General features: G+C 30.2%; 5 protein-coding genes across 5 annotated transcripts, besides 1 other annotated feature; 1 reads left to right on the top strand and 4 right to left on the bottom strand.

Annotated features, from left to right (window-relative positions):
- Positions 1-7,628: part of a mobile genetic element that runs on past the window's edge.
- TVAGG3_0632120 (uncharacterized protein) lies at positions 156-821 on the bottom strand (the record flags this gene model as incomplete). The annotated part of the gene is made up of 1 exon (XM_001308207.1): positions 156-821. One exon carries the CDS (start codon positions 819-821, stop codon positions 156-158), a length of 666 nt encoding a protein of 221 aa, XP_001308208.1.
- Positions 901-2,184, bottom strand: TVAGG3_0632110 (keratin-associated protein family; the record flags this gene model as incomplete). Its single annotated transcript, XM_001308208.2, has 1 exon — positions 901-2,184. One exon carries the CDS (start codon positions 2,182-2,184, stop codon positions 901-903), a length of 1,284 nt encoding a protein of 427 aa, XP_001308209.1.
- TVAGG3_0632100 (uncharacterized protein) lies at positions 4,511-5,194 on the bottom strand (the record flags this gene model as incomplete). Its single annotated transcript, XM_051240856.1, has 1 exon — positions 4,511-5,194. One exon carries the CDS (start codon positions 5,192-5,194, stop codon positions 4,511-4,513), a length of 684 nt encoding a protein of 227 aa, XP_051087443.1.
- A 1,368-nt stretch (positions 7,629-8,996) lies between the features above and the next one.
- On the bottom strand, positions 8,997-9,233 carry TVAGG3_0632080 (N-acetylmuramoyl-l-alanine amidase family; the record flags this gene model as incomplete). Its single annotated transcript, XM_001327895.1, has 1 exon — positions 8,997-9,233. The coding sequence occupies one exon, from the start codon at positions 9,231-9,233 to the stop codon at positions 8,997-8,999; it is 237 nt and encodes a 78-aa protein (XP_001327930.1).
- Positions 9,234-11,940: 2,707 nt separating this feature from the next.
- Positions 11,941-14,134, top strand: TVAGG3_0632070 (uncharacterized protein; the record flags this gene model as incomplete). The annotated part of the gene is made up of 1 exon (XM_001327894.1): positions 12,000-14,132. One exon carries the CDS (start codon positions 12,000-12,002, stop codon positions 14,130-14,132), a length of 2,133 nt encoding a protein of 710 aa, XP_001327929.1.
- Between the last annotated feature and the right edge of the window lie 219 nt (positions 14,135-14,353).

Here is a 14,353-nt window from a genome sequence, read left to right as displayed (position 1 = left end):
TGACCTGGTGACCCCTTCAGTTATTCAAAAATAATTCATAACTACCTTCCTCCTGTGATGTTGTCAAAATGTCATGAGGTTAGAAATGAGGTTAGATCTAACCATCTACCCTAAAAATTATTTTTGGTCGTTTATGATAAAAATAAATGGTTCATTTACTCACAATATTTTTGTACAAAACGACCCCAAACTTTTAACTTCTTTTCTGCAGCTTCAAATGCTATCTTAGCGAGTTCATATTCTCTAAATTCTCTCTTTAAATCTTCTTGTTCCCATTGGTCTAGTTCGTATGAAGAATCTCTATAACCATAACATATCTCACGTTCATGTTCTAATTGTTTTTCGCACATTTTTCCAACTTCTTCTTCAAACAAAGGTTTAGCATTCTCTACTGTATCTTCAAGTTCTTCTTCATCTAATTTCTCATGAATTTTCTTGTCTATGGAGTCCATAATATCTTTGACATAAAATGCATACTTTACAGAGCACCATTCAGCAACAAAATGAACGAGGTTAGGATGTATGTAAATACCTTTGAATTCATTCATGACACCCTTTGTAAGCTCATAAAATGCTTGTTTTGAGGTCGAGCCACTTTTGGCTCCACCGTATTCGTTCATCCAAAACTCAAGAATTTCCTGCATTTTAGTACTATTGAGAAATCTGTTTAAATGGTTTAACCTTCCCGCTTCTCTTGCCATCTTTGTTGCATTTATATAACCATCCTTGTCTCTACGTAAGACTTCAATACCGTTATAAGTGCCTTTTGTGAATGTTTCACCATTAGATTTGTTCGTGAATGTTTTTGCTTCGACCGACATTACTGTTCTTACATACAAAATAAAAAAATAAATAAAAATAATTTTAAAACTAATGAAATTAATTATTTTTGGACTGAATTCATTGAACTCTATACCATGCGAATACAGTCATAAATGGTGGCATGTAATCTTTACTCTGTCCCGTTGTTTGTGTATATCCTGAAACATTATGTGTATGATTACCTGAACCCTGTGTATCGTTCCAGTAACAATTAATAGCAAATTTAACGTCATCTTTAACATCATATCCTTTACCTTTTATCATTCCTGACCAATCCCAATATCTATGCTTATGCCATCCTGCTTCAGTTGTGTTTAAATTAACGTAATGACTATGAGCAGGTAAATTTTCGCCCGTAATTGTTTTACTTCCTCCTGTTTGTTTTGATGAGTTAGCACAATATAAGAAACGATCGGTTATTTGTTGCCATGTACCAAAACCTAAAACACTTGCCGGATTTGTTGAGTTCATTGACGTATAAATAGAGCCTATAGGATATAATGTTTGAAGTATTTCTGTCTTTAATGTTTGAAGCTCTGTTTTGTCTGCTTTCTTGTCATATAAATCTTGAGCAGTGAATTTAATATTATGTTCATCCTTCATGACATAAACATCTTTACATCTAATGTTTCTCATCGTCGTTATGTCGTCATCCGATGTTAAACCTTGTGGAAAGTTAGGAGGTTTACAATATAGTGCATCCCCATCAGTTCCTTTAACCGTTCCTTCAATACTTTCTATACCAACAGTTGTGAAGAATTCATGTGTATGGTTCTTATCTGCTTTCTTATTTAACTCATCGTTAACATAAGTTTTGTCTGCTTTCTTCTTTAATCCATTATGAATATTGAATTTATTATATAATATTGAAACTGGGTAAGAAGTTAAAATTGGTATTGTCATCAATATTAACATATTATTTTTGAAAATTGCTTTTTTAACATCTTGAAATTTTGTGATTTCAGACCATTTTCTTCCATCACTACTGATATTTACTAAATCACCACATCCTAAAGCAATGAAATACCCATCAATATAAAATAAATTAGTAAATCTATAATTTCGAGTAAGTTTTGGAGTGAATGAATAAACCAATTCCCAATTTGATAAATCCCGTGATAAATAAATATGTCTGTTATAACTTACAGGATATGAATAGACCATTTCACCTGAAACGAGAACATAAACATTTGATCCATAACATAAAGCTTCGATGTCTCCATCAGCTTGAAAAATTTGTTCAAATTGACCTTGTGATATTGAAGATGATCTATAAATTTTATCATTTTGAAGGATAAAATACGTGTTGTTAATGTAATACCACTTACTTGTATAATCAATTTTCAAATCTGATGACATCATACTAAACATATAATAATTTATCCCATCCTCACTAATGAAAATTTGATTGACTTCATAAATGAGTACCCATTTATTATTAACACATCTAATAGGATTATTTGGATATTTAAATTTAGCATCTTGATTTAAATTACATTTGAACCATTGGATACAATCGAATGAATAACAAGGGCAAAAATCATCTCCAACCGTTATCATTCCCATAAATTTACCGTTATTATATTCAACATATAAAATTCTTGGATTAATGATTGGCTTTCGTGTATCAGGATTCAAAACAGATGGAGTAAATGATTTATAGTTTTTAAAATCATTTGTTTTAAAATAATAAAGCACTCCAGCTGTATAAAATAAATACATGGTCACTCCATCGAAACATATCCATTCAAAAGAATCTATATCAAAGGTTTTATCTGATGATTTCATAAAATTTAAAAATGGTGGAGTAAAATAGACCTCTGATTGTTTTATTTCTTCATTAACATATTCCTTATCTGCTTTCTTCATTAACTCACTATCCACATATTCCTTATCTGCTTTCTTCATTAACTCATCGTTAACATATGTTTTATCTGCTTTAAGGTCTAAACATCCCGAAACCCATCCTGTATCAGCTTTAGTTTTTAAAATCTTTGATGTCCGTTCATGATACCATTCAACCCTTTCTTTAATTTCATTATCTTTTTCGTTAACATATGTTTTATCTGCTTTCTTCATTATGTCATTTAGGAAACCTTTTATGAATTCCTCATTTAAATTAAATCTTCCAATCTTCAAAACTTTAGGAAATGCATTTAATGCGTAATATCTTTGTTCTTCTGGTGGAATTGATGTTATATCATCCGTTATACCTTTAATTTTTGAATTCATAAATAAAATTTCTTTTATATTTGATATCACTGCACCACCCTTGCAAACGAATTCGAAATGGTCATTTTTCAATACTATCTCCAAATCTCCATATTTCAACCTTTGCGTTTGTTCTGCCGTCTTTGAATTATATGCATATATGGCGTATGTAATGGTCTGAGGGACCTGGGTGGTTTGTGCCTTAAGTTGTTGTGGTTGCTGTTGTTTAATCATTTATTACGATTTAAAAATAAATATTTAATCCGTTATCTCATCAGCTATTTTCTCTATTTGAAAAGTCCATAATATTTCATTCATGAATTCTAAATCACAATCAAATAGGTCAGTTACTCTAAATTTAATATTTGATAAATCTTTTGAATGAAGAATAAATGAATTCCCGGATAATTGAAACGGATATGATAAAGAAAATGTGTTTAAGTTGATGGATAAAATGTTTTGAATTGATGGGTAAGAGTTAGGGTCTAATGTTTGATGTGAAAATCTCATTGGGGTATTAACTTTATCACATTTGATTAAAATGAAATTAGAACCAGTGTCAGAATACAAAACATCCCCAACATCTTTTTCAAAATTTAATATCCCCAACAATGAACGAAGATGAGGAGTACAAAATTTAATTTTCAGCGGAAATTTAATAAGGTTATTTATTTCATCAAGTTCAAAAAGTTTATCGGGTTTTGATTTAAAATTTTCTTCATACCATACGATAAATGATTCATTTAAATAACTTAAAATCATGTTAATATCCCATTTCGTTATCACATTATTTATATACATATCATACGTTTTTTCAAGGTCATCTTTAATAAATGATATATAATCCGAAGGGTCTAAAAGAATGGGATTAAATTTACCACTCACAGAAACGAGAGTAACATTATAAATTCCGCTAACTGTTAAATTTAATTCACAGTTATTATTCGAAATAATATTGATAATTGACATTTTTATTACGATTAAAAATATGGTAAAGCGTTATTTTCCAGTGATAAATAAAACTAGAATAAGATTACCTCAAGAATTCATAAATTCAACGAATAAGAAATTCATTCATGTTATAAATTTTAGTGTTTTCAGAAAATATGAGTCAATGTCATATTCATCATCGGGTTATATTTCACTTCATTCAAATTTAGTTCAATCAAACCCATATAATGACCATTTCATAAGATTTTCAGATGGTATTAAAAATGTAATTGATAGATTAAAAATATGAACAGATTGACAATATCGAATTTTTGGAATTTTGGTTTAAATATCCCGATGGAAAAAAGATTGAAGTTAAAGATAAAGCTGATACTATAACAAAAACAATTACAATGACCGATCCAGATAGTGGGGAACAAAAAGAAATAAAACAAACGATAGAAACTGGTGAAAGGTCAATTATTATTGATTATGATTCAAAGGATTATTATTCGATAATGTTAATGCTTGAATATTGACATAGTCCTCATATAGCCTTAACAAAGAATTTTTCAAGTGATATTTTATATTCATCAACTATTTTATTATAAATATCATTATATGTTAAATGAAGTTCAGTTGTTGTTCCGTTCTTTGATATCTTAATTGTGCTAATATCCTTTATAGGATTTATTTTTGCAACTGTTCCGCAGCATGAAACCTCATCATCTATGAAAAATTGAATCTTCACGTCTGAATCTTGAACATCACAAAGAATGGCGATAATGTGAATTAATGATTCATAAGGTAAAATAATTAAACCGGATTGATCAATTAAATTTATTATTGAATCATAATTATCAGTTATGATATCACGGTAAATTTTCATTAATTCAAAATTAATGTCTATTTTATATGGCGCATTGCGACTGAAATCGTAGATTCCTGGGTTCTCGATGTTTGATGAAAGAGGTGGGGGGTATGTTGGATAAGTGGGAATTTCAACGGGTTCTTTACCGGGTTCAGATAAAATGATTGGGTCTTCATTCTCCTCATTCTTCGGTAAGTCACGAGTTAATAAATTTGGTTGAGTTGCTGACCTTGTTAATTCAGGGCTAACATTAACTTTAACATTTTGAATAATTCGTGATTTATCATCATTTACGTTATAACCAACCGTAATCTCTGCTTTTGCGTTAGTGTTCTTTTGACTAGTGAAACGTCTTCTCATTTATAATTGAATAAAAAAAGAAAAATATATTTAAAGTTTTATTTAGTTGTTATGGTAATATCCCAAGGTTCATCCTTGTTTGCTTATACTTTCTTTGTAACTGCACCAATTATGTTATTGATAGTGCTTTGAGTTTCTTCCAGTCTTATTTTATCATTTACAATATCTTTAATCATTTCATTACATGCATTCTTAAAACCATCTGATTTTTCTAATTTACGTCTATCACTTTCTTTAATTAAATCAAAGTTATAACCTTGTTGAGAATAAAGTGGTTTCTTTATCAATTCCTTGAACGCTTCTGAAAGGAAGATGAAGAGAAATTCTTGCCACTTGAATTGGTTTTAAATTCTGCTTTCATTGCTTCTTTCTGTTCATTGAACACTGGATCGAATAAAGCAACTTTAAAGAATTTCTTAGCTGGAATTTCAGGTCTCAAATTTGCATATTGACCATCAAACTGATTAACATATCGTGGTAATCCATCCGGTCCCTCTTCAATAGCATTTAATTCTTCATTGAAATAAGAATATGGATTATGACGGTATGAATTAATTGGACCATTTTCACCTTCTCCAATGTATTGTTTAACAGCTTTTCCATTTTCATCAAATTGCATAGGATAACGTTCATTATATGCTTTACGTTTAGGATAATCAGATTGTTAATTTATAACCATTTATGACTTTAATATTACCTTGACCATCAGTAACGAAAACTTCATTTATACCATCAGGTTTTCCATTTGGACCTGTAATGTCTGCTTCGTGTGCTTCCCAATTTGGACCATGACGTTTGGCATATGCTTGAGCTTCTGGTAATGTTAAAACGTTTCTCATTTGTTTAACATCCTTTTGAAGACCGCAACAATATGACTAATTCTTTCATTCCGTCTGGAACTTTCATAGTTCTATTATATGCACCCTTTTTGTTTGTCCCTTGTTTTAATGGAACCTGTAGAAGATTTGCTATTTCTGTCATGTTTAATTATAAATAAAAAATAAAAATTAATTATAAAAAGTTAATCAAATTTAACACCTCCTTTATTTAAATCAACTATTATTTTTCCATGTTCACCTAATTGTTGATATTGTGTGTAAAGTTCATTAATGCTCATTGGTAAATTCACTTGATAAAGCATAACGTTCAACTGTTGACGACTAAAACCACTGAAAATGAAAAGGTTGATAGATTTGATTTAATGTTTGTGCTTAATGCTTTGAAGTATTGAACAGCCATAAAGAATGAACACTGAATGTGTCGACATTGAGTTAATAACTGATTAAAATATGATTTCTCATTAGTTATTAGTTTTGATTTCACGGCATCATCTAGAAAAATTAGTGAATGCAAAAATTCTTTATCAAAATTTGAAATAGAAAGTGTTTCAAATAATTCATCCCTTTGTTTATCAATAATTTTATCCTCTAATCCTTGCTTCTTGATTGTATTATATAATTCTTTATACATTAAAAAGTTTTTTAAATAATCTTCTGCTTCTTCTTGTGATAAATAAATAATTGGAATTTTGATTAAATGCTTTAAAGATTCAAATGTATCATCTGAAGGTGAACCTGAACGGTTGATATAAATTAACACATGTGAATAGGGGGAAGTGTTAGCAATAATGATAATTTGTTTTAATATCGTTAATGTTTTACCTTTATTTTGTTTACCAATTGCTGCAGTGATTGAATTTAAGTAACATTCAGAATATGGAATTTTCATTAATTTTTCCTTAGATAGAGCATTTCTATTATCACTCAATGCTTCATTAATCATATCATCTATGTATGTATTATATACTCCTGCTAATTCTTCAGAATTGAAATCCATTTAATCAAAAATAAATTTATAATTTTAAACATTTCTATTCATCAATATTTCATCATATGAACTTCTATACTGTGGTGGTGTACCTGTTGGATGATATTTCAAACCTTCGTCCGGTGTCCATGTCCAATACGTAGTCCTAGTAAACCAAACCTGAGGAGGATTTGTCACCTTTGAACAGTAAGTGTCATTTTCACCCTGAATGATTGGATAAGCTTTCACTTGTACTGTAACTTGTGAGTTGAAAGTTTCTAATCCATCAAAGAATATACCCGCTCCATCACGTTGAACTGGAATAGTGCATAAGAATGAAGTTTGGTCTTTCCATGTTCTAGCTAATGGCTGCCATCATCATCATTCAGTGGTCTAGTTAATGAGTCCTCGTATTCTTCTGTGCATTCATTCACTCCATCTAAATCAGAAGCTTGAAGCATACGTGTAAAGAATATGTCACCCACTGTGGTCATCGCTTGATCGGGGAAGTTTCTGGAATCTATAGTGACCTGAAGACCTCGAAGCATTGGATTTTCTAAAATGTTCTTTGCATTGCATTCTTCGGAAATGTTAACACAACATCTGTAACATTATGAAGAGCGTATGAGAAATCCGAGCTAATACCTTCAGGAGTGATGCAACCTCCATTTAGTGAACGAACGTCAATATGTTGAGCTGGAATCATGAATGGATCTTCCTTACTGAATAAACGTGGTATTGCTTTACCTGATTCTTCAATTAAACCGTATCCTGGTGTAATGCATTTATCCTCTAAAACTTCCATCTTTGTGCATGAAATAATAACGCTATCAACTGTTGCGTCAGCAGATGTAGCGGCTAAGCTTGTAATTAATTTTGCAGGAAGTCCGATTTGTTGGAATTTGCGATCATATTTATAAACATGATTCATAATCTTTTCATAATTTTCATCAGTTATCTTTTCATAAACGTAATTTTGTAAATCAGCAACTCTTAACGGGTCAACCTGACAAAATACTAAAGTATCCCTGAAAACATAATATTTAAGAATGATTTCACCAAATGATTTAGGATAATCATCGAACGCCTGAAATGCTAACAAATCATTTACCGGAATAATCATATCAAAAGTGACATCAACTTCTTCATTTGCATTCTTGAAAACTTCTGAAGGGTCAATATATTTACCACATACTGAGTTATCATATTTTTGAACATTATTATATAACGAATGAACAAACTTTTTAACTTTCCTTTCTGATTTTGGTTTATATGTTGCAAATGCGAAAGATTCACGGGCGCAATCCATCTGAAGATAACCGGCATCACCTCTTTCGGTTTCTACTTCTAATTGTTTAAAGCTTTGATTTGATGATTTGTAACCAACGAATAAACGCATGCATTTAAAAGCGGCATCACATGTGAAAGCTTTATTTGAAACTAGAGTTGCTTTAACTTTGCGTTTAATATATGTGTCACCTAATTGGTTCACATCATGAGCCGGATTTGTAATTCTTAAATGAGTTTGTTTATCATCAAAATATGGAGTATCAGAGTCATAGCATGAACTTTCAAGTTCTCTATAATATCTTCTACCGTCATTCTTTGCGAATATTTCATTTATCTTTTCGAATGAATGAAATACATTTCCATTAATTGGTTTAGTGTTTGGCACCAAATAGTTAGTCGTCATTTATGATGAAATAAAAAAATCAAAATTAAAAGATGAAAATGAATTTTTAATTTTAATGAAATAATCAACTATGGCTGCAGGATTCTTTAAAAAATTATGGGATAAAGTAAAAAGAGGAGCGCATAAAGTTTGGGAAACAATGAAGAAGGGAGCAAATTGGATATTTAAGAATAAAGAAGCAATTAGTGACGTTGCAGAACAAATAGCACCTAATGTTCCGGTAAGAGAAATATTAAATAAAGGAGATAAAGTTTATCGTCGACTACAACCGATACTAAGATAAAAATAATATTTATTTTTCCACTACTTTCCTCCTATTTTATTAAGTATTCCTTCAGCAATTCCACCAACTGCGTTACCTGCTTGTGCTCCCATCGCTGGATTACCTGCTTTAGCACCTAATACTCCACCTATGATAGTTCCTGCCGTTTTCGCTACTGGTGCCAAAAAGTTTGCAACGGGTTTTATTATTTTCTGATGAACCCAACTTGCTGCTTTCTTAATTCCTTCCCATAATTTTTTAAAGAATCCTGCTGCCATTTCTGATTTAATATTAATTAAAAATTCATTTTCATCACATATATTCTAATTTTTAATTAATGATAAATGAAACCAATATTAAAAATAAATGAAACAGAGAAGGAAGAAATAAATGAAAGTGAAAATGTTCAACAAAAAATAAACGTTGTTAAACCAATTACTGAAATAAAAATTTTTTCATCTGTTGAAGAATTTAATGACTATTATGCTAATAATAAAAAATTATTTGAAGAATTGACAACATGTAAATTGAATAAAATGTTTAAAGTTGATGGATTCAAAATTTCAAAAATAAAAGGTGTTGTTAGTTTAAAATCTATTCCTCAATCAAGAATCACCTCATTAATGAAAATTGATGATTTAACAAAAAGAATAGGAATTATTGAAGAAAGAATGAATCAAATAATTGATTTCATAAATCATAACTCGTTGTGCCCGGGTCCTTAAAGTCCATCACTGAGTTCAAGGTTATATTCATCAAATATTTCATTATTAAATGCAACTTCTGCTAGTTTATTTATTTTTTCAATACGATCATTTGAAAGTCTATCGTTTAATTTTTTCTGAAGTTTTTTATTTTCTAGTTCTGAAACTTTATTTGGATGATATGTAAATTCATGAAATTCTTTGGCCTCGGTTTTGATCATTAATTTACAAAGAACTTTTGTGGTTGGAATTCGTTTGAACCATTTATCCTTAATATTTGTTATAAATTCAATATCTGGAATTAATTCCCAAATTTTTACATTTTCAATTAATTTATTATCAAATGCAAAAGCAATGGGTTTAATATTATGTTTACCTTTATAATATAAACTTTCTACACAATCATCGAAATAAACATCTACTTGTTTAACATTTTCAAGAATTGGTGAAAGAGCATCCATTAATTGATTGACGGTTACGAATCTTGATCCACTCATTTTCTTACGAATTAAAAAAAATAAATTATTCATAAATGTAAGACATGAATTTTTAAAGTTTATTTTTTATTTCATTATGATAGTGAATCTTTCATTCATTATGATAATTATTTCTAATTTCTTTTACTCTCTCGTACATACTAGATTTAAAGAATTCAGAACATTTCCCATAATCTCCTAAATGTTTTCTTATCCCTAACGTGTGCCAGTTATTATATGAAACTGAATAAACTTTATCTTTATCTTTACACCTTTCATCACTTCCAATATATTTATATCTCAGTTTTGATTTAGCATTTTCATATTCATTAGCGTTTAATAATTCACAGTCTTCCTTTTTAAATTGATGTTTAAGATATTCAGGATTTAATACTCTACGTTTATATGCTCCTAACTTAGTTCTAAAGGTTTTTCTACAAAATTTAGGAATTCCATCCTCTTTAATTTCATCAATGATTTCCATTTCATTATTTTCAATTTCTTCTTCTCGTTTATGAGGTCTTTGATTATGACTCCATTGATTCCATGAAATTAAATATTCTTTATCATTATATTTATACCTCATTAGCTTATTTTGGCTTTCATATTCATTTAATAATTCACAATCTTCATTTTTAAATTGAAGTTTAACCCATTCAGGATTTAAACAATGTTTAATTAATCGCGGAATATCTGACATCATCTATATATAGCTTCTTTTATAAAAGATAAAAAAATAAATTATTTTAAAATTAATGTTAATTTTTTAATGATTTATAAATAAATATATTTTAATGCATCGTCTATATATAGATGTAACAAAAAAAGTCACTAAACCCGCACTTATCTACTACTTCGTCGGGCAACTGAGGAAACTGAGTGAAGTTTACAACTATCGTCATTTCGGGAAACTGAGGAAATCATAGTTAAAATAATCGTCGGGCAACTGAGGAAACTGAGTGAAGTTTACAACTATCGTCATTTCGGGAAACTGAGGAAATCATAGTTAAAATAATCGTCGGGCAACTGAGGAAACTGAACAATGTTTACAATAATCGTCGGGCAACTGAGGAAACTATCGCTCTTTTTCCTAAAATTATCGGGAAACTGAGGGCAACTGATAATAACTTTATATCTATTTGCAACTCAATCAACATTCACATAAAAATTACAAGTTTTATTTCATCCCCACATCATAATAATGTTTGTTTCTTAATATCTTAAAAAATTTCAAAATCTTATATTTTGAATAATTAGCATTTATCGTAGATTTCTGTTTAAACATAATTATCAATCATGATTTCAATCAAATTTTTTTGCTATGATATTCTTTATCTTGGGAATTCGAAATTGAGCTTGTTTCATTTCTTATCTACTCAAATATTAGAGTTATTCTAAAATCTAATATTAAATATATAGTTATAAGTGCTATTATATACTAATATCAAATTAGAATTTAAATATCAAGAAAAAATAGAATAAATAATCGTCGCTCAGTTGCCCAAAAGGGCTCTCAATTTTTGCAAAAGTGACACAATTTTTTCATCAAAACTCTGCGAATATTTATTATAATTTAAATTTTATTTAAACAATAATCTAAAATATAGTAATAGATAATATTTGTTTAAACATATTAATAAAAAATCTAATATTCACAGAGAAAAAGTGCTCAGTTTCCCTCAGTTCCCCAAAAAAAAGATCTCCTTTTTTTTGGAAGTCAAATTTGAATCAAGGTTAGAATGATTAATTTAATTCTTATCAAATGGAGAAGAAATTCTTTTTCAAAATAAAAATCCTCTAATCGTTTTGAATTGTTTCTCAAGAAAAACAATTAAAGAAAATATCTCAGTTGATTGATCAAGCTATGGAGGAACAAAAACAGAATATTGTTCCCAATAACGAACAGGATCAATCACGACCAAAAAAAGATAGTGGAAAAGAACTTCCACCGATAAATTTGTTTGATTATTCGAAAAATGATGAAATCAATGGAACTTTATTATCACCAAATACTAGATCTCATTCATTTAGCAATTTCTATGTCAAAGAGAAGGCAAATGCACCAATTCCACCTTCAACTCCATCTCTTTATCCAAGAAAGTCGCAACAGCAACGAAAAGAAATCATAAAACAAAAAACATCATTTGTAAGTCTTTTAAAACAAGATAAATCTCAATGCTCTGATTCAGAAATATTAATTGCACATGATCTCAAAATAAATCCTCCATGCCCACCACCTCCTGTATCTTCGGATACTGGACATCCAAAAGTTAGAAGATTTCGTGGAAAATTATCTGAAAATTCCGATAATGAAAAACCCAACGAAAATCAAGCTCCAAACAATAAAGAAACAAATAATCTATCAAATAATTCACAAGCACAGAACAATTCAACTAAAAATTTAGCAAAACAACAAAATCTTTTAAATCAAGCAGAAAAGCAAGAAAAATCATCAGATCCAGATACACGTACAGTAAATTCTGACTCAAATTTTCAAAATCAGAATGAAATCTCAACATCTATTCCTAATACTGAGCAAAATCAAATAAATTCGCAAAAAATTCCTTTACAAAATGATACAGATAATAATGATACAGAGAATTTTCAAAATAACGAACATGTTCAAGATGAAAACGATATTTCTGAGAAAGAAGCAACAAAAAAGCTCAAAATAGACACTACCGTTGTTGGTACTCTAAGGATACAAGGAAACAACTCGTTCGAAATCCTCAGAGATTTGTCTCCAAAGCCACCGAGTTCCAAATCAGCTTCTGACAGTGATGGATCGGGAAATGAGTCAACAAACTCTCCACCCAAGCGTAAACCGCGTACAAAACTTAAAAAGAAAGTTCCTTCGAAAGATGATTTACTTGAATCTGACGAAAAAACGCCAAAAAAGAAGAAAATTAAGATAATTAAGTCTGCAATATCAGAAGAGGATCATAATAATGAAGACCTTCTAGCAAGAATTTCGATTCTAGAAGCAGAATTACAAAAAGAAAGGTCTTCTGAACGAATTGAGAAGTTAGAAAGCGTAATCACAGAACTCAAACTTGAGAATACAGAATTGCAAAACGAAAATAGCTTATTAAATAGAGTTTTGGCAAAATCCAGAAAAAGATTTGAAGATTTGTTGAAAAATTCTCCTTCATTGACCACAGAGATCCGAAGAAGAGAAAATGCAGAGGCTAAGCTCGAGGAAGCTTACCTAACAATTGCAGAACTCCAAACAAATTTGCAATCCAAAGAAAATGAGCTTGAAACATACAGAGCAATCAAGAGAAAACCAATACAGCAGCAACAATTAGCTACACAATCAACAGAAGTTGTTTGTAAAACAGTTCCAAACTCAGAAGAAATTATATCTCAAAAAATTGAAGAAAACAAAGACTTCAACCTTCTCGACATCATCGACAAAGATGAACAGATATCAAATGAACTCAAAAACATCATCGATTCCCATGCCGACGATTATTGTTCCGATGATTCTTATTCTTACAGCGATTCCGATGATGAAATCAACTACGGCCATGTTTCTGGTTTGCTTGACAAGTTTGTTGCCGAAAGAGACAACTTTTCCTTCCTTGTTGACAAAGAAAGAAAAAGGAGAATTTTGTTACGACAAAAAGTCGACGAATTGACAGAACTATTAAATGCTTCGGAAAGGAACGAAATTGAGAGACGAACAGCAGAGAGTAGGCTCAGCCAGACACACGAGAGATTGTCTGTTGTTGAGCAGCAGATAAAGAGATTGCAAAAGGAAAATGACGCATTGAGATTTTACGTCGATTCAAGGACTACTTTCTCTGCGAATTCTCAAGTCATTAAACTGCTGAGAGAGATTTTCCATCTTAAGGCTGAAAATAGAAAGCTGAGACCAAGAAAACCTCTTTATGTTCCACCTCAGAGAACAAAACAGGAAAGACAACAGCAGGAGGAAGTTGTTGTTATTTTCGGTGATCAGAGAAATATAAAGAAAGTTCCTCCAATAGAATAAAGAATATTTTTTTGTTTGTATTGTTAAATAATGATACTATTTAATTTTCCGCCGTGATAGCTACCCAAATTTGCTATTTTTAGATTACATTAGTAGGGTGTCGGAAAATAATTGAGAAAATTTTACATGGCATTTGCTGGCAAATGCCATGTAAAACTCTCAAAAGTGTGATCCTTCTCCCTGAAAAAAACGGCAAAAGTAAATCCCCGAATCTCCGGAGA

Source organism: Trichomonas vaginalis, chromosome III (assembly GCF_026262505.1).
Source record: "Trichomonas vaginalis G3 chromosome III, whole genome shotgun sequence".
NCBI lineage: Eukaryota > Parabasalia > Trichomonadida > Trichomonadidae > Trichomonas > Trichomonas vaginalis.
This window is presented reverse-complemented; position numbering and strand designations above follow the sequence as displayed.